At 35.0% G+C, this 21,199-nt stretch overlaps 1 protein-coding gene across 5 annotated transcripts in view; it reads right to left on the bottom strand.

The window, feature by feature from the left end:
- The window catches only part of LOC116175164 (protein NDRG3), a 29,898-nt gene extending 10,561 nt beyond the window's left edge, over positions 1-19,337 (bottom strand). For 3 of the 5 annotated variants that reach the window (XM_031493281.1, XM_031493283.1, XM_031493282.1), the window contains exons 1-5: positions 19,143-19,336; positions 13,500-13,580; positions 13,186-13,385; positions 13,010-13,130; positions 39-327 (exon numbers count right to left, since the gene is read on the bottom strand). In XM_031493281.1, the coding sequence (XP_031349141.1) occupies positions 39-327; positions 13,010-13,130; positions 13,186-13,385; positions 13,500-13,580; positions 19,143-19,315 (864 nt within the window). In that variant the 5' untranslated portion in view covers positions 19,316-19,336. Of the gene's footprint in view, positions 1-38; positions 328-13,009; positions 13,131-13,185; positions 13,386-13,499; positions 13,581-13,750; positions 13,865-19,142 lie in introns of those variants that run through there. The other 2 variants (XM_031493285.1, XM_031493284.1) reach the window with 2 other exon arrangements.
- Positions 19,338-21,199: the final 1,862 nt, after the last annotated feature.

Below are 21,199 nucleotides of genomic sequence, written 5' to 3' on the forward strand. Positions count from 1 at the left end.
GATACGTTAGCGTGTATCGTACCATGCGTGCGACTTACCCTGCCGAAGTGGTGCCACATGAGGTAGTCGAGTACTCCCTGAGTCATGCCTTTTGATCGCAAATGTCGCGCGTTTAGCTTCTGGTAGCCCCATTCGATCCAACCAGCCTGCGTGCTGGCACAGTTTATAAGGCATAGTGCTGCTACTTTGCTCGCGTGATTTAGAGCGAAACGAGCCAAAATATTGGCTCCTGCTCCAACACCGAACCCTATAACTTGTTTCAGACCGAAATGTGAGAGAACAAAGTCTAACTGGGCCGCTAATTCGTCCATTGTAGGGAAAATGTAGCTGAAAAATAAAAAAAATTTAATCATTTCACTTGTTCTCAATTAAAATATAGGTCAAACAACATAAATTGGGGTTCACAGTATGAAGTATGACTAATTTTATAAGGTGGTGGTACGGTACCTAATCCACAGAATAAATTTCAAATTCGACCACTGGAACAATGAGACTGACTGCGCATTCGCGGTATTTCCAGATCCAATAGCCCTAGTGTATGTCAACTGGTAAATGAGACGCAAATTTATTTTTAGTTCTTAAACAGCGAGAAGTCTAGAGAACACTTTTCAACACGCAGTCAGCCCACCTTACTTTAATCGGATGCGCTCGAGTAAATGCCAAAATCCCCTATTGGGCTCCTCTACTAAATATGAAACCGAAAGTCTTATATGAAATTTTGGAGAGAAAGGGGCGGGGGATAGGGACTAGATAAACTCAACGCATTAAGGGATATTTTTTCAAGGACCGCACACCAAATCTCAAATAAAATAAAATTCCCCAATTTCTAAAAAAGCAAAAAAATTGAAAATTCAGAAGGTCGCAAAATTAAAAAATTGCCCTATAACACACATCTAAAAAATTAACAAGTACATGAGATTCTGATTTCTTTCCTAAATTTAATTTAATTTCTGTTTCTTTATTGATTTATTTATTATTTAACAAGTACATATTATGCAGATAAAGCGAATTGTTTTTAAACCGAAATAGCTTTAATAAGGTAGTAGTAGCATGCTAAATTTATCCATGTTTACCTTCTTGCTAGATGATTAATGGGGAGGGGACACAAACATTGTTACATTCTTTTCTCTCTCATTCAATCTCTTACGCCATCTAGGTATTTCCTTTGTAAACCCGTTTAGTTACCATGTAAATTAATCTTGTAGTTTTTTACCACAGTTCTTTGTTTCGCCGTTACAGGCCATCCGGGTGTTATAGGTGTCTTTTAACCTTACCCCATTCTCTTGTCTTTCTTTCTTCTTACGGATTCGCACTACAGATGGATTTCTACATTAACTACTTGGTAGATCCCACCAACATTAACCTGGTGGCCTCAGTACACGGAATTGAGTATTAATTACGGTTTTAGTATGCGATTTAGCTGATCAGTGTCAGACGTAAGACATTGCTTTCGCTTTATGATTGTGCCGCGCTATTCACTACCCCTCTTTTGTGTTGTTATCTATTACAGATTAGGAAGAACGCGCCCTTTTGAGCTCACAAGGTTGCGACCTGAAATACGCAAAGCTCAAACAGAAAATTGGTTTGACAAAAATATTCACCAAGGGAGAGCATTATTACAGAAGAACGATCCACTCATCTAATTTTAGGAGTAATTTTTTCAAATAGTAGCACAAGAAAAGAAAAGAAAATAAATAAAAAGTTTAAAATTCATGGAAAGATTGGGAAAATTAAGAACTCGGAAAAACCGAAAGAAACAGTTTGGCATCAGGAGAATAATATGCAAGGGCAGGTAAGAATTTGTCGTCCTACTCAGGAAATGTTATGCGTTTTCCCATTTCCTGTATTTAGCGAGCTATCCGCATTGAAACTTTTTCAAGTTGACACAAAGAATGTGTTAGCTGTGAGCTGATTCGTATGTTCTGCGTTATGTAGACTGCAACAACCTACAGTTATCAAAAATTTCTCCTCCCAAATGCACCCAATTCGACACAATTAATGCTATAACACTCATCTATTTTAGCTTCACAGTTAAATATAGATTTGTGGAATTTTTCATAGTTTTTATTTGTAAACAGAACATCCCAAAAAACTATTCATAAGCAAGCTCATTAACCCGGTTGATTAAAATACACTCCCAAAAATAGAAAGCGACCGCGACCCCTTCTTTAGGCAGATTATTTGCTGTGACATCTTTTGCACGTATTCTTCAAATATAAAACTTTCAGTCTTCCGAAGAGTAAATGAATGAGCAACTTTACGTAAACAAACAGCTTCTGGTTTGGACTGGTTTTCGATTCTAATTTGAATTAATAGTTTGTTACTATTAATATAACCGTCTATTCCGTCACTTGTTTAAGTTTAAGCTGTTAATTGAAACAGCTTCGTTCAAGACAAAATAAATCGATTGAAATAATTAAAATAAATAAATGTGTATTGGATAGTAACAATTTTACAGTAGTTCTTATAATTAGATGGTTAAGAAACTGGTTAAAACCAGTCCCTTTTGAGAGACGAGCTAGTCATTTAGACTTTCTATCGACGAGTTACTGTTTTTTAAGTACCTATTGTTCATTAGGGTGTTAATGAACAAACTGTTCCCAGGCGCCGAAAATTTACAGCGGCTACGAATGTAATTAGTAATTCGTTTTTCATACGTGAATCATAAAAATTTAAAAAAAATCGGAAAAATTGGAAAAGTCGAAGGGAATTGGAAACTCAAATAATTGTAGAAAATTTAAAGCACTCGAAACTTAAAATTTCATAAAAATGTAGGTATATAGGTTCCAAAGACTTGAAAATTTAAAAAAATCAGTGGCTCAACCTCGAGGGTGACCATTGGTATCTCGGAAACCGTAAAATATACAACGTTTAAGTGGAGGCAAAGCTGCGAATTGTGTAGCCGAATCTAGCAATGCCTCGAAAGTGAAAGAATTCCAATACGAAAATTCTCAGATTTGCTTTTTGTGACTAAATTTGACCAGATTTTTAAAAAGAAAGTCGTCTTCTAATAGCAATTCTTGTTCCATACCAACTGACACGTTTCGGTTTTTTGGGACCATCTCAAGTTTTTTAAAATCCGGACCTGCGATTTTTTATTTTATATTTTGAACGAACTCGTCATTCTATATTGTAGCAAAATAATGTTTTTGTATGTAAAAAATCAATGTTTATAGCTTTTATAGCTACATACAGCAAGGATTACTGACACCAACACACTTATTAAATAGGTAGCGAAAATACAAAATTTCTTTGGTTCTGTAGAATAGGAATAAATAAATCTAGCTAGAATGACAGAAAATGTTCAAATTAAAAAGGTCTCCCTTTCAAGGAATCTTGCGCTAAGTCCTTGGCAATTAGTATTGCAGGTTGAACAAATGAATTTACAAATATATCCGACCCGTAGTCAAGCGGCGGCGGCCAAATGGGCAGTGCCTCCATATTGATCACGCGTTTTTTCAAAATATAAAATAAAAAATCCAAGTTCGTATTTAAAAAAATTAAATTCATGAGGGCCAAAGCTACCTATCATTCCCGTTTGTGGGCAATGAGAAAGTGTCATTTGTGCTCAAAAATCTCTGCAAATAGTTACAATAAAAAAATTTCGTTTTATTCCGATCAGCTCCAGAAGTATTCTGAATGCTTTCACTTTCTAAGAAGCGCTAGATTCGCTCCCAAAATGCGCAATTTTACCTCCAATTAACCGACATCGTATCTCTTATGGTTTCAGAAATCCCAATGGCCACCCTTACTTTTGGGACACCCTGTACACAAACACTCAAAGTTGTTTTCTGCTGGAGAGACTATAATTTCTGACATACTTAATATTTGGCACGATTTTTAATTAAATAAAAAAATTCGAGGACAATTCACCAAATTCAAAATTTCAAAACAAAAAAAAGTATTGACCCAAAACACTTGTTTATCACAAGAGAGTACTACACACGAATGATTTTCCACGCATGTAATTTGAGGAATTATTTTTTCATAGAATATAAAAAAAATAATTAAATGCATCACAATTAACAAAAACAATTCGAAAAGTCTTGAAAATTAAAAAATTCGAACGTTTACACAAACATTCAAAGTCATTTCCCTCACGAGAGTATGATTATAATTACGTAAAAAGAATTGTTGATAAGTCTAAATATTTTGATGGATTTACCAATAATAGTAGTAGTATAATGTACCCACATTAACAAGGCAGTATAAAAATTAAAAAAAATTAAAATAAAACATTAAAACAAACTCCAGAGAAACGTAGGGTAAAGAAAATTAGAAAAACAATCCAAAAATTCGAAAAAAATTTTCAAAATTTATCAGAAAATTGAGAAAATTAAAACAGAAAAATAAAGAGGGGAAAATCCAATAAATAAAATAAAATTTGTTTATAAAAGCCGAAAGGAATTGAAAATCCAAAAATTCTTAAATCACACAATTTCCCAATCTGAAAAAACTCTGGAAAAATCAAAACTTAAAAAAATAATACAACAACATGGTTTCCACCATGGAATTACTCAAGAAGGGTTTTCGATACATTTAATTTTTGGAATGAATTTTCAGTGATAGGATTTCAATGATCGCTACTGTAAATAACAGTAATTTTATTTTTCTGTATTTTTTTTGTATTCAAATCAATACTGTTTTCTTTGAAGGCGTTCAAAAAATTAATCTTTTCTAGTTGAATAGTAATAAAACATCCTTTTTAACTACAAATAATGAACAATCTTATAGCTGGGTTCGAAAGTCTCATATTTTTTTAATATTACGAATTTTTTTTATTGTAAAAATGGGGCAATAATTATTATTAGTAATATTATTAGGAGTGGCCATTTAAGTAGGATACGTACGATTTTAGTATTTAAAATGGCAAAATCAAAAAATTGTCAATTTCAAAATTACGCTATATTTTCTTCCTTAAAAGAGATACAGAACATGTTTAAATTTTCTTTATAACGATTGTTGAATAATCTGCCGTTTTCAAAATAGATATAGGGGGCCAGACAAAAAGTTAACGAACAACCTCATTTTTAAATGGAACACCCTGTATATCTTAGTGTAAAACGATAGCATATTCACTTCTTTTTCAAAAACAACACAACAGGGATGATATTCAAAAAAGAAAAAATGCATTTCTTTCTAGAAAACCGTAACACGAATGGCATTTCCGAGGGCATTTAAGAATTTTCATGTTAGAAAACCATTAAAGAGCCAATTTGTAGAAATCGGAATTTTTTCTTACCCCGTTTAGGAGTGCGCCATCTTGGGAATTGGAATTTTCGAAAAATTTAGCCAAATCAAAAAGGGCATATGCAATATCCTATCAAAATAGGCGCCACACTTCCTGCAGCGTCTTATGGTTTTCAAGAAAAAAATTAGGATATACGAAGAACCGCATACGATTTTCAGTAGGGACACTCAATCCGTCGATTCTTGAACTCTTAGAAATCGGTTGATGAAGGTTTGACATCGCTGCATTCGCTGCCTTTTCTTGTTTTCGAGTAGACGAGGGGACATGCGGATAAAACCGTCACAAAGTGAATTTTTTTCGAAAAATTCCCCTAAAAAGAAATGCAATTTCGGAAACTTTATTTAACAGTACATTCCGAACGAAACACGTGCGACGCTCAATTTATTTGAAATAACATTTTAGTTTTTTAGTCCTTTATATCCCTATTTTTTTGTACAATTACGTAACTGTTATATCTCGCCACAGATTTAAAATCTCGCATAACCACGCTACATTTAACTTGTCAACCTTTATATATTTCCGGTAGGTATCTGCCTACGCTTATGATATGATTACAGCGGTCTATCGTAGGATCCGGTACCAAATTTATAGTTACGAGATTGTACCTCTGTAACCAAAAACGAATTTTTGAACTACGATATGTCAAAGGCAAAGGCTTTGTCTGAAAATTATAGAAGTATTTTTGGTAGTTGTAGGCGGATCTAACGCAAGACAACTCGTTTTGACGCTTCCCCAACAAAATCGGTTAAAGAAAATTATACAACCCATTGATTTTCTACACGCTTTAATTTACGAAAATTATCAAAACTATTTTTGGGAATAAATACAACTGATTTGTATTTATCTGTGTTGCGCTTTACGACACATTTATTTCGCATTGACCGTGATCATTGAGGTAACCTTCATAATCGCACGTGATTTTCTAAACTACATCTCCACAGTAGGTAAGCACAGACTTTGCATGTCGCAATCCTTTCATTCCGCAGTTCCCGTCATAAATTTAAATTTGATTTGACCTTATATTAAGCATAATGAGTCACCGTTTATAGTCGATACAGTTTTAAAATAGTTGTTTGGCAAAATAAAACCTAAATTTAGGCGGATATGCATACAAGCAAATTGTTTTTTATGCATATTCCATTTTTAATCCGAAAAATACAAGACACGCGCTAAAGAACATTAATTAAATAAAAAAAATAATAAAGTACACTATTGAAGTATTTTAATCTGTGCTATTGATTAGTTTTATAAAATTTCACATGGTACCTATTTAGAAGTTGTTTCGAGAAAATATTTTGATTCTATGGGCCATAGAAGACGACGCACTAGCGATTGGCTAAAGGCTATAGTTATTTACATAAAAGTCCGGAAAATGATACATTACTGGCGAGGAAATATTGAAGTGCGAGGCCCCTTTGGAGCCGAGTACTCCAATTTCCGAGTCAGGTAATGTCATTTTGATGGAGGAGGGGGGGGGTACACACGTTCTACCGTTCATGGTATCACTAATGAGAAGTCTCAACGAAAAGAACCGTTTTCTACCAACTACCACCTTTCTTCCTGACTCAAAATACAGGGTAGGAGTGGGGGAGTGGAAATGGTTTTATCCTTCATGGAATTAATTTCTACCAATCATAGTCTTCCTCTTCGATCTCTTATCGTGATCGGATATATTCCCTTATATCTCCAGAACGCATTGTCGCAAATGGGTACTCACAAAGGGCGATTGGGACGTCTGGAAGAAATATATCCATTGGTGATGTCCAAACTTTAAGAGCGAGTATCTCGAAAACGGTTTGTCGGAAGGAAAGTACACTCAAAGGCAAAATTAATCGACTGAACGAGACAAATACCTTGAAAACGAAGTCTCTGAAAAGGATACTCATCAAATGCAGGTGGGACGTCAGGACGAGACGAGATTGGTGATTTCAAAGCTTTCAGTGCAAATACCTGCAGAAAGGAGTGTCGGAGGATTTTGAATGTATGACTGGCGGCCTTTAAATGTTTAGGTGTAAAGAGCCTCCTCCCCATTAATCATCTACCAAGAAACTAAACATCGATTACTAACTTATAACCCAGCCATTTACCTACAAAGCTATTTCGGGTTAAAAACTGCGCTTTAACTCCAGAAGAGTTGAGACAATTTATACTTGTTTAAATTACTTACGATGAGAGCGACAGTAATCAGTACTAAGAGTCCATTATTCAACCCAAATCAAAAATATCAGATGCATGTAAATTTGGGGCTAGTAGTTTGTTCTCGAGTTTGTGATTTGCCGAGCTGTCAATCTAGTAGGGCTGCAGCCTTAAAACTTCAGCCAATGGTACAGGTTTACAAGAAAAATAGTTTCTCAGCAGTTTCCTTGGGATACATCACAGATATGAAATGGGCTGTTTAATTTATTAATATAATAATAAATAACCTGAAAGGCTGAAACTAATGGATATAGAATTTATTTATTTATCCTAAACCTAATTATTAAATACATAAATCATTACTGGAGAAAATATTGAAAAGTTAATGCAAAACAGTGAGTTTTGACGCTTAATTTACACCAATCAATGTGAATATGGCATATGACCTGCTGAAGTGCTAAAGTTTTTGATTAGGTGTCCAATTTTGCCTAAGAAAGTAGGTATAAATCTCACCGGTTGAGAGCATTTTAAGTATGTATATGGTGATGGTATCATTCCGTGTATGGCGACGGGAAATTTTTTATTAAGCAATTGCAAACGCATTACGCATGCATGTGTGGGTGAAATATTTACGTTTACTACTTTGCAAGCCTACTTTTTTTGTCTACACGGAATGGAAGAGAACTGGTCGGTTAAAATACAAGATAAACAGGTAAAAAAAAATCGTATCTTTGTACAGGGAGATCAAATCATTAATGTGCTCTACTGAAAGAATTAGATGTCTGTTAATAGGGGATGATTTTGGTGTATGAGACTCCTTATATCCTTCAAATAAGTATAGCCTACCAGCTATCAATGTGCAATCAATGTGTACCTACGCCGCTGAGCAAAATTGCATTTAAATGATAAAAATAACAAGGGTCGGTAATAGTACTTGAAAAGATATCAAGATACGAAAAATCGCAGCCGATTTTCAGTTATGAAATTTTTTGATACTCAGCTCGCTTCCGGCTCATATTCAACTAGTAGAAATTGGCGGAGGTTTAACATGGCTGTCTCTTATCTCTCTAGTAACGAATAACAGACGGACAGACAAAACCGTCCCACAAAAGGAATTTGTTTCCCCTAAAAAGCAGGGCATAAGGCAAACGAATCGAAAAGAAACAGATAGTAGGTTTCTTTCCTTTTGGAACTAGGGATAATTGCCAGAAAAAATTTGTTGACCGGGACGGGAATAATCCTAACTTTCAAAAAAATACAGGGTGTTCCTAAATATGATGTAAATAGGGAAGGGGGCTTATTTTATGACTAAAAGTTCATAATAAACATAGGACCGTAAACCCTTCGTTACCGACCTACAGGATGTTACAATTTCAAGATTTTTTAAGTTTTGTCTTTATACCTCCTGTAATTTTTGAGATATTTCCCTCAAATAAGTATAAAAAAAATAATTGAAATATAAGTTACACTGAAGGGTTTACATAATTGGTCATGTCAATAGTGATAGAATCTTTCTGTTTTTTCAGGGGTCATGTTCCATTTTCTACTACTGAACTTTTCATCGGTGCGGAACTGGTAGATTGTGAAACAAGAATTTAATTGAGAATCTTTTTGATCTTTGGTAATCTTTTCGTATTTGTGACCGCTTGCTAAATAAAACTACAATTTTTAAAATGGTCCAGTAGACTCCGGCTTTATTTGGATAATATCTTGTTTGTATTAGTTTTGATAGTTGGCACTGAAAATTGTACCCTCTGTTTGCATATTTTTTTAAGGTTCAAATTGAAAAGTGTACGGTGGAACTATAACACCCTGTATATCGGTAACGATAGTCTTTTAGTCATAAAATAACTCAAAAATTAACCGCTTCTATATTTAGGAATACCCTTACATTGCAGTATGTTAAATGTGGATTTCTTCATAGATGTATTGTTTAGGAGAGATATTTAAAAGTAAGCAATTTTCTTGCCCTTAGGGTACTCGCCCCCGCGGAGAATACTTGGGCCTTAATTTTCAAAACCTCGTTCTTGACACATCTGCAATACGTAACCTATGCAAAGTGGTCGAGTCCGCCCAAATGAGATGCGCAACCAAAAGCAACCAGTAAAATTCCATCCCCATACCAGAGCTTATGCTTAAGAATATTCGTCTCTTCCTCTAAGGAAACTCGGTCGGAGAGAATTTTCTCCACACGAAATAGGGTGAACGGCACACCCTGTATTTTATACTCGTGGACTGTACAGACAATTTTACACCTGCTAGGTACGTTGTTTTTGATAGTTTAGTTTTATATGAGGCTGATGAAAAACATAATCTTCTATTCAAGCGTACATTGGCAAATTATTGACGTATGAAAGATATACTGTTGTGTAAACTACGTCATGCGGACGTTTTATTTGGTTTCAGCACCTACAGTAAAGTTAGGTCACCCTCTATGTGTTTAATATAATTTATTTTTGACGTTAAATGTGGTTGCTAATTTAGAATGAACACAATTTCGATCATGTTATTCGAATTTGAAGCCAATTATGATTTGTCCGTTTAAATTTATTTAATAATAGAAAATTTTTGTTTAGATAATCGCTTTGTTTACCTTTTTGAAACGCTGAATTACGTGTAAAAAGTTAATGTTCATCTACATGTGTTATTTTAAAGTTTATCTCCGCTCATTGCGATAAGAATTTATTGCTGCGCAAATCTAATTAAGTATAAAGGTAAGCAGGTTTCGCCGATAAGAAAACACATGTGTTTAATTAAGTTCGACGACGCGACGAAGCTTTTTTGTTTTGGTGGAGGCTTTTGGTGTTGGAAAGTCTGTCGTAATTGAGGGTTTTGTTGCACGACAGTCGGTCTAGCTAATTGTAAAGTCTTGGTGATAGAAAAGATAGTGTTTAATGGGATTTTATTCCGTCGTTTAAAGTGAATGTTTATTTTTATTAAGCGGAAGCGTCTGTTTACGTTTACGAAAAAGTTAGTCGACCCGAGTGCTGTGTTTATCGAGCAAAAAGGATGTCTTTTTTCCACCATCAAAGAGCCAATGCCACATCTGTAATTATATCGAACCCAGTGTCGTCTGAAACAAGATTCAAGTGCAAGTTCTTTTAATTAATTTGTTCAATCGATCGCAATATCAAATATCAAACAATAATTGGATAAATTGGACAAAATGGATTTTTGTAGAGTCAATACAGAACTATTTTGGTTCATTCAAGACCACCTAGATTAAAAACAAAATGTAATTATTTTGTAGCCCAACCTCCTATTAATTACCGACAACAATGCAGCCGATGTAAAATTAACTGTAGATTCCAAAACTGTAAAAATATACAGGGTTCTACGGTCCATTTTCTCTTTGGCTGATTTATCTTCAACTTCACCCAATTAGCTCTGCCAGCCGTTCAACATACAAAAATACAGAGTGTGTCATTTAAATTTCGAGTCACTTCCCGTTAAACCGAAAGTGGTCGGAAAATACTATGTCAAGCACGCAATTCGCTTTTACTCATATCTCCCACCAAAATTTTATATTCGTACTGTCAGTTCCCCCAAAGACATAAAGGTGATTCTAATTTGGTTTACACAAAGTATAACATACATGCTATCTTAAATGGCAAATTTGTTGGTAATTTGAGTGAAAGAATGGCTCGCGCTGTAAAAACCAAAACCCAAAAGTATAAAACAAGTATAAATTGTGCACAGGTGTTGTGCAGATAAAGCGCATTTTTTTAACCGAAATAACTTTTGTTTTAACATCACAAATGGATATATTTCTTGCACACGTCTCAATCGTCTTTTGTGACGACCCTCTTCCGACAAACCGTTCTTGAGGTATAAGGGAATATACTCGATCACGATAAGAGGCCGAGGAGGAGGGCTGTGGTTGGTAGAAATTAATTCCTTTCGTTGAGACCTTTCATTAGAGTACCATGAAGGATAAAACTAGTTCCACTCCCCCCCCCTCCCCTCCACCGCGTACTTGGATAAGAAGACAAAAAGAAGGGTAGTAGTTGGTAGAAAACGGTTCCTTTCGTTGAGACCTTTCATTAGAGTACCATGAAGGATAAAAGTAGTTCCACCCCCCCCCCCCCCCCCCTCCACCGCGTACTTGGATAAGAAGACAAAAAGAAGGGTAGAAAACGGTTCCTTGTTGAGACCTTTAATTAGAATAAAATGAGCGATAAAATTAATTCCCCCCCCCCCCCCCTCAGGCCTCGTCGCTCTATGATCTCGGAAAAGAGTCGCACGGGAAAGTTATAGTTTGTACAAACCAATTTATTTCGATGAGACCTTTCATTAGAATACCATGAAGGGTAGAACATGTGTTTACCCCCCCCCCCAAATCTAAAGTTTAACTTGGCACCACTAAAGGCATGCGTATGCAAAATCTGAGACCAATTGGTTGTCGTATGTAAAACTTATGGACGTTTTACTTTCAAAAACAGCATCTCAGGAAATAATTCGTGGGGGGGGGGGCTTATAGACAGCGAAATTTAATGGCCGTCTGGCACACCTTCAAGGAATAGGCTACCTACTGTAAAAAATTGCAGGACTCTAGGACCATTCCCCTAGAAGTAGGGGTAGAAGTGGGTCCGGACGGACGGACAAAACGCAAACAATAGCATTTTTTTTTATTTCTTAAAAAATGCGCTAAAAATACTCTTCAACCATTTGCACAAGTGCGATTTGTTTCTAAACTGTGAAATAGTAAAACAGAAGATTCTTTTATTTGGGCCGATCTGACTGACAAGCGGTTATTTAAAAACACATTTTTTTTTAAATAGAGCATTTTGATTGGCCCATCCACCTGAAAAACAAATTCAACTCATTTCAAATTTTTGTTTGGTTTAGTATTGCTTTTATGAACATAAATAATTTTGTTATCGTCGACAAAAATTGATTAGAAAAATAAATATTTCTTGGAGTTCTCTTGGCTTTCTGGAATCGTCTGAAACCAGGAATTTTTGTGTTATACAGGCTCTAGTAATCTAAATAGCAGTGGAAGCGTTCGGGGGGGGGGGTCAAATTGGTCCCCACGTTTTTTTCGGATCAGCACAAATGAAAATTGAGTCAGCACAATTTAGGCCAACCCTAGCACTATTTAACAATGTTCGTTATTTTGGTTTAAATTGCGGGGGCTTAATTGCCAATTTTTTTAGGGGAAGTTGAAAAATTGCAACCATTAAATTGAACAAACAAACCACAAAGTAGGACATCATCTTGACCGGTAAGTTTTGATTTCATTTTCTAGGACAAAAACAGTCTTATTTAATCAGACTTGCACCACATCAGCATAAATTTAAATGGAATCTTTGTCTTAACATCTTGAAACAAGTACACTTAAGTGGTTAAATGCCTCCATCTGCTATGCTAAAAATATCCCACGCAGCTGACAACGTAGAAGTTGTGCGCGTTAAGGCAGTAATTCTTACATTTGTGGAATAATTCAAATTAGAGCCCAGTCAAGAAACTGGTGTTTACCGTCATATTATTGAGACGCACTTACAAATGTAAACATACGTTGTTTATTATGAGTATCCACAAGGTCTTTAATTAAACTTGATCAGTTGCAATTTAGCTTAAGAGGCATGTGTAAACAATTTAATAAACGTAATTAGTACTTACTCTTCGGGTAATGTTTGAGCGCCTTCCTCTTGTCCTGGAGCGTTAACGTGATACACGCAGAAGTTTTCCAGTAAAGCTCTCATGTCAACGTAGTTGAAGAAAGCTTGAAAGCTGGATATGTCTAAATTTAGAAAAAAAAGTTAGCCTCATTTAACCGCGAAGGGCACATTACGTACAATTCAATCCCAAATCGTGGTAGGTCAAAATCGCCGGCTTGTTCCTGGATCCTTGAACCGCTACTACGATCGGTCCGCGATCAGTTTCCACAGTTTCCTCGTGAGCTGATGAGTCGCCCCTGGATAGCGATCGAGTCGATGGGAATTGCAGTTGGATATTTTTTAGTTCGATGTCATCCATACTGTCAGAAGGCATTGTGCTGTGGTAATAGAAGAAGTAATGAACGCACAATTTCAGAGTAAACACGCGAACTTGGATGGTCTTTCGCAATACGCAAATTAAAAAATATGCGCCTACACCTATCTGTGCTTACCCCAAAAGGGCGGCTTCCTCGGCTGCACCTGAAGCGGGCATCGTTCTATTATTGTTTACAGTAGTCGTTGAACTATCACTCCTAAAACAAATTGAAGCAGAATAATCTACGGGTGCCTTCGAGTTTTTGTAAATAATTGAGAAGACCGGTGCACTTGAAACGATTTCACTGTCAATGATGAAATTATTTTTAACCTCCCCTCACGGTTTCTCACTATGAAAGCGCACCTACTCCTCGGTATTGTTACGTACCCCTCGTCCATTTCGCTACGAGATTAACTGCTATGATACTGGAGCGCGATCTGGCACGTTCGAATTTGTGTTTGTAAGTGACTTTAAAGTCATTTTATCATACAATTACAACCTACTTCCCCACACTATGATAAGCGTTATCATCTTTTTTTGCTATAAATTAAATAACAAATTGATAAACCTATCGCGTCATATTCAGTTTGTGAATAATGAATTTTCTGAATTCCTACTAACTACTGCTTTGAGTTTGAGCAAAAACCGTAGCAGCCTTCTGTGTACTCTGCTTTCACGCCAACGAACAAATTCTTCAAAACTGGATTAACATTTTTAATTTGAAATTACGTCTTTTTCCTTTCCACAAACCTAATTGTCTTAGATTCTCCAATTTTAATACGAAATATACACCAGTAATGAATAAGTGAATTAAAAAAATGATAGATTTACATACCTTTGTTTTAAGGAAGTAGCAAATTTTGGAAAGAGAATATTAGTATGAAACCAAGGCACTTGACACTAGCTACAAATTCAACTGACAGGTGACAAAAAAGAAGTAGTTTTCTTTTGAAAAGTCGTATGCAAAACCATTGGGTTCTTAAACACATAAAGAGTTCCCAAATAAATTTTCGTAAAATTCTGATCATGTTTGTTGTCCGGCCAAAAATGCCGTTTTATTTTTACCTAATTTGGTACCGAGCTGTCTTCCTAATGAACGCACATTGATTTTGATATCATATGGTTATTGAAGCTCATCCAGTTAATTTGTATGGCCATTCTTAAGGAAATTTAGAGCGGGAATACGATTTCGCATCTTTTAATAACATTTGTGTTGCCGTCGATCAATTTATAAAAAAAATACTAGCCCCTACGGGCCTATGTAACATCCTACGTCAAAATCAGCATTAGTCTGGCGAAATGTAGAAAGGCTAAATAATATATAGATTAAAAAAAATTCAGGATCGACCGGGAATCGAACCCGCGCCGTCCGCGTGTGAGCTACAACGATTAAACGAACGACGACGGCTTGCATCTTAACAGAACGGATTTCAGTTTATTCTGATTTTGTTCATCAGTAACACTTTCCTTAAAGATTTTACTACATTCTACATTCCCTGATATTTCTTTCAGCTATTTTTTCTTAATTTCTTACGCGAGGAATAAAATTCTTTCGATTGCCAAAAAAAGATCACTACTTCTCCTGATTTCAATAATACGAAGTAACAATTTTCTCAAACCCTGCATTGCGTTTTCCTAAAAACTTCCAATTTCACCGTATTTTCGTCAAATTTCGTCTACTTTTCAGATAATTTTCTCTGCGGGGGACAACATTTTCCATCGTTCCCTAAAAATTGTCATTATTGAGAGCAATTTCCTCAAGCTTTTTGGTTTTTGCATTGCCTTAATTGTTTCCAATTTCTAGATGAAATAAGTAAAAGTTTCTTTAAACGCTGCCTTTTATACAGGGTGAACATTTTGTTTGGAACACTGAATACAGGCTCTTTCACGCAAAACCGTTATCTAAAAGTATTCAGGCTTTCATTAATAATAATTCAAATCTGAAAATTTGTATACCAACTTACTTTCTTATGATCTATCGAAAGGAAATATTATCATGATCGTTTCACTTCCGGTTGTAAACTTGTTATATTACATAAGCAAATTTTAGAGAAAAACTCAAATTAAGGAATTTGGTTGGGTTGAAACAAAATACGTTCTTCTTTTGTTAGCTATGTGAGAACAATTAGTACAAGATCCCACATAAAGGGGAACCTTCGCTCATCTGTTTACCGAACGAAACAATTTTTTTATCAATCTTAATATGTAAGCAAACACATTGGAAATGGGTTGCCTAAAAAAATTAAGTGAAGTTTACCCTTAATTAAAATTAATATTTCGGTCTGCTTCTATCGCGCATGGAGAGAGCGCATGCGTACGGTGCGTACGTCATGAGCAGCTGTTACGCTTACAGGGTAGTCTTGAAAAATTTTTTTGGCAACCCATGGGTAATGTGTTTGTTTACATATCAAGATTGCGAAAAAATGTATTCCACTCGAGACAACACAAAACAGATGAGCGAAGGTAGGCCTTATGTGGGATCTTAGACTAAATGCAATAGGTAGCCTATACCTAGAAGGTGTGCCACACGACCACAAAATGTTAGCGAAAAAAAACCAATAGTTGGAAACCCTGTTGGAAACGGTTGGTTTCAACCATGCGAGAATACCTATCGGTGAAATTTTCCATTTTCCAGGAAATTTGTCCGATAGGTATTCATCTATCATCTCAGATAGGCAGGACACACACAAAAAATCGAGAAACATAAGCGTTTTGCATTTCCATTAGGATACGCTAATAACAGATATCAAGAGCACAGTGGGTTGCTGAAAATGTCATTTGCGAGTGTGTGAAGAATTTGAAGATTCCGAAGAATCAGAAAGATTCGAAGAAACTGAAAAAACCCTGAACAATCTTAACAATTTGAAGGACTGCAGGGCCAAGAATAAGAAAAAATTAAGAAATCGAAAAAATTAAAAAAATACCGAAAAATCGGATGGCTTCGAAGGTCTTTACGAATCTTAAGAATCTTATGGCGTTGAAGATGTAAAAAAAATCGGAAAGATTCCAAAATATGAAAGAGTCCAGATAATCATAAGAACTGAGAGTTTTGAGGCATAATAAACAAAAAAAAAATCAAAAAGACCTGAGTAATGTCAAGAACTGGGAAAAACTGAATACTCTTGAAGTATGGGGATTGATTAACTGGAAGTATTCGATGAAATAGAAGATTTTGACGCCTAAAGAAACTAACGAATTACACAGCTCTGACAGTCGGACAGATCTGAAAAGTGCAAAGAAACGGAAAGATCCAAATCAATGTAGCAATCCGAGGTATTGAAGTAAAGAGTCGAAAAATTTATAGAAGCCAAAAAAGTTCAAAGGATCTACGAAATCTAAAGGATCGGAAGAATTCACTTGATTTGAATGAAAAGAATCGAAAAAATATTGAAGAATGAAAAATTTGTTGAATGCTTGAGGACTCTTAAGAGGGAAAATTAAAGATCCGTTGAAAAGGAAAGCTTGACAAATCTGACGAAACGGCAATATCGGACAAACTGGGGAATACATCCGAAAGAATGGAGGAATGTGACAGAACATGTAGCTAAGCGGGCGATTATTATCAATGGTTCCTGACGCTGTAACTTAGACAATTTGTAGTGAGTAAGTAATGACCGCTTCTATTATAAAACAACTGCAACAAACCATGGATGATGTTCACAAAAGGTTCAAAACAGAATAAAAGAAAATTTTTTAAAATCTATAAGAGTCCAAGTGATTTAACAATTACAAAAAAATAACAACATTTTTTAGTTTTTGAATCTTTATAATTTTTTGAACTATATTTGTTATACTTTTGAAAAGAAAATTTAATATGGTATCTTTTAAGATTTTTTACTTCACCCCCGTATACTTATTTTAAAACGGCAGATTATTCAACAATCATTATAGAGAAACGTTTGCATATAACACTTTTCTGCAACCCTTTTAACTAAGGAAATATAGGGCCATTCTGAAATTGACAATTTTTTGATTTTCACCTGTATCTTTTAAGTTAAGCGAACAAAAATGTTTAACTTTTGATTTTACGATTTTAAGTTTGACTCAAAAATGGCGCCTACATTACTTTTTTAGCACTAGCAATTACGGAGATACCAGATACATTATAACAGTGTGTGTCGAAAATGTAACACTCTGTACAAATGGATTGGAGGAGTAAAACGCCCCTTCGATTCTTCCATAGATATCAATTGTAATTTGGGATTTCCCAAGCCAGCACTCTCTCAAAATTCTAAATATCTATGGCAGTTTTAGCGAATGCGATTAGCTATACCTACGAGAGATAGGCTCACGACAAGTCTGGATCCCAAGAAGAGACCAAGTTTTTTTACTCTTAACTACTAGTAATGACCAGGGTGTTCCATATCGAGTGAGATTGCATGATAAATAAATAAAATTGCGCAAAATATTGTAGTTTTGTGCGGTTAAAAAAATTTGAAAATTCAAGTGCGATTAGAAGAGAGACAAAATATGATGTCAAAATGAGTTTCAAGGTTATTGCCTCAATACTTAATTTTTTTATTATTTTTAAACAGGTGCTCATCAAAACCCTAACTAAACCTATTTGAGTAAAATGTCAAAATAATTAACTTTTATATCAGATTTAAACAATTAAAAAAATGTTCAAATGATACAAAAAAAAATTTTTTAATCTTTTTTGAATATTTTTGAATTATTAAAATTTTCTTGTTATATGATGTTTGAAAAGAGAATTTAATCTGCTATCTTTTTAGATAGCAATCCAATTATGCAACAATCATTACAAAGAAACTTTTGTAATAAAGAAATTTCCAATAATTTAATAGACAAAAAAGGTATAGGCTTTTTACTAGGGCTTTTATCTAAAAATCAAAAAATTGCAACTAACTCTAAGTAAACAAAAAGGTAAGCAGAATTCGGAATTATTGAATCTCCGAACAGTACTTCAAAAATGTTCATTATGCAAGTGGAACAGAAATGCTACCCCAGATTGTTTACATATACCAACCATATACGAAACCCACAAAAAAATCTATTGCTTGTTTTAAATAAAAATGTCGAAGAATTAAAGACAAAATCGTATAAAAATGTCTTTAGAAGGACATCCATCAATTTAAAGCCATATGCAAAAGAAGATGCCTATCCCGTTCCGTATGTGTCGGCGGTATTAGATATTAACTCCCTGCGGTATTCCTTCACTTTACGAGTTTCAAAAGATGATATATCGCAATGTAACATAGAACGCTTAGTAGATTATTTAATCAATAAAAGCGTATCCATACGAAAAGCTTCTTACAATGTTTTTTTGACTAATTAACTACCTACATTGTGATAATGACCGGTTTAGCAAAAGCGAGTAGGGGATTTAACCCAAATCTTGTGATTAATCGACCGACAAAAGCGTTTCTAACCAGATTTACTGACTGATTCATCTAAAACAAATATAAACCTATTGTTTCTTAGATTTTTTTTAATTTGTGCGTAATTAAAAATTAAATTGTTCTTATTGGCCAAAAAAGTAGGTATTTCGCTTTCATAGTGAGAATATATTTCAAACGTAGGCGTCTACGAAAAAGCAAAAATATCGACCGTCGGCATGTCTTGAAAATTAAATCATTACTAATAATGTAGAAGGTGATGATCTAAATACTAACAGTAGTGGCATGCTAATTGCGCATGCGCACAGCTTACCTGTCGAGGATGGAGAGTAGGACCGAAACTGATCCAAATGACAAACATGCCAAATACAAAAACGCTTAACAATAATTAAAACATAACAAAACAGAGTAAGCATACCTACCTTGCCGGAACGACTTCTGGTTTTCTTTCTTCCCTTTGGAAAGACAGGTTAAGGGCCTTTTTGACGGTCGCCATAACTCCCGTGGTATTATTATTCGCAGCGAACGTCGTCGTACAGTACACATCCTTCGTGCCTACTAACGACTGATACGAACCACCTGTGCTGCCCGGCATGGCCACTATGTTATACTAATCAACAATTCAAATCGACACGAAACAAGGCAGGGAAATTTTGAACAGTCCATTTCCGCAATTGATCGTAATTAAATATACTATGGGCAAGGAGTTCCACAGGGAACAATATTTGGGCCTATTTTCTGTTTAAAAAATATTCTGATTCTGAGCGACAACTTTCTTCCGAGGTACATAATAGAATTTCGATGTGGCAAAAAAATCATGCACTCATTACTAAATTTACTGAAGCTGTTGAGATATAATCCAAAACATAGTATTTATCAAATAATATTGCAATTATTTCTTTTAAATTTTCTAAAATAAAAAATATAATACGAAAAGCGTCCTTAAGTCGAAGAAAAGGTCATATTTGTCGTGAGTTTGATTAAAAGCCTTATCGCGGCGACCCTTTGATGCGCTCTTATAACATGAGAAATAATTAAAGCGAATGATTGATTTGTAAATATAAACATTGTTTGTATCTTGTTACTTTATAGATAACAGAATAAAATGTGGTACTTTGTAATAATTGGTAACATTTTTTGTTTTGTTTTTGAGTGATTGCACCAAAATTATTATTAATATCGTAATCTTTGTATCGGACGATCCAAATGATGCAACCCAGTAATAATTTTATGCTCTGCAACGAGCGATGTAACGTAGCTTTAAAGACACTTTGAAAAACGCAGATCATTTCTGACAGATAAAGGGAATTAAGTAGTTTCGACTGCTACCAGCTGCAGCATTTAAATTTGTTCCATTTGGTGCCAGTCACGCCATTTACATATTCACCCAAAATCGTCCTGAAACCTTCATTTTCATGCCTACTTTCTGTCAGGCAATTTGAGTTTCCATGACAGGCTCAGAACAGACTTTGTTTCCTGCCGCTTGTCACTTTACTCTACTTTACTGGCCGGACAAAAGCTTTATATACAAATTGAAATGTTATATTAAAATACGATTTCGGGTAAAATTTAATACAAAACTCGTCAGTAAAATGACATTACCTGACTCGGAAATTAAAGTACTCGGCTCCAAGGGGTCTCGCACTTCAATATTTCCTCGCCAGTTTTATGTAAATAACTATTCCTCTGTAAAACTGATTAGTTTAGTTATGGTTAATTGGGTGTCATACTCATAGGTTTCATTTACCTTGTTCCTTCTTTTGTCATTAGAGGTCACGTTATGTACCTTTTCAGCATTTAATGTTGTTACTTTTTTATTTAATCGTGGCGTGAGTACAAACTGTCATTTTCCATTGTTAATTAGTTTTTGAATACTTTTCAACTTTTGTTAAAAACATTGTTGTATTTCCAACAGTTAGTGAAATATGGCCAAAAAAGTGAAAATCGGCCACCACTTTCCAAGATGGCGGCTGCAGCACAACATGGACGTGTTGATTTTTGATATGTGTTGTTATTAGCTGCTAGTACTACACATACCTATGCCAAGTTTCCCCTTTTACGGAATTATTTCCAGATATTTTTGCCAAATATGACATTGCGCATGCGCACATCTGCGGTGAGCTTGTTTTTATTAGAAAAAATTGCGGTGAAAATTTCAAAAAATACTTCTATAAACAAGAAAATTGACATTGCATAGTCTGCGCATACGCACATTAATCGTCTTTCTTGGTCGAGGTACCATATAAGGAATGCAAAAAGAACGAACTAAATATCCTGATAACTGTAGAGTAGCTAAAAACTCGAACGGACGGAAAAAGTGGCCATAATAAGCGCCTTCCAACATGAGTTTGAAAATGCGCCGAAATGCAAAAAATATTGCAAATGTAAGGAATAAAACATTTGAAATAAGTAGATAGTGATTAAAAATAGTTCGAATTTACTTTTAGTTCAAAAGAGTCATTTGCTACCTCAGTGATGG

The sequence above is a fragment of the Photinus pyralis genome, unplaced genomic scaffold (genome assembly GCF_008802855.1).
Source record: "Photinus pyralis isolate 1611_PpyrPB1 unplaced genomic scaffold, Ppyr1.3 Ppyr1.4_LG6, whole genome shotgun sequence".
Lineage (NCBI taxonomy): Eukaryota > Metazoa > Arthropoda > Insecta > Coleoptera > Lampyridae > Photinus > Photinus pyralis.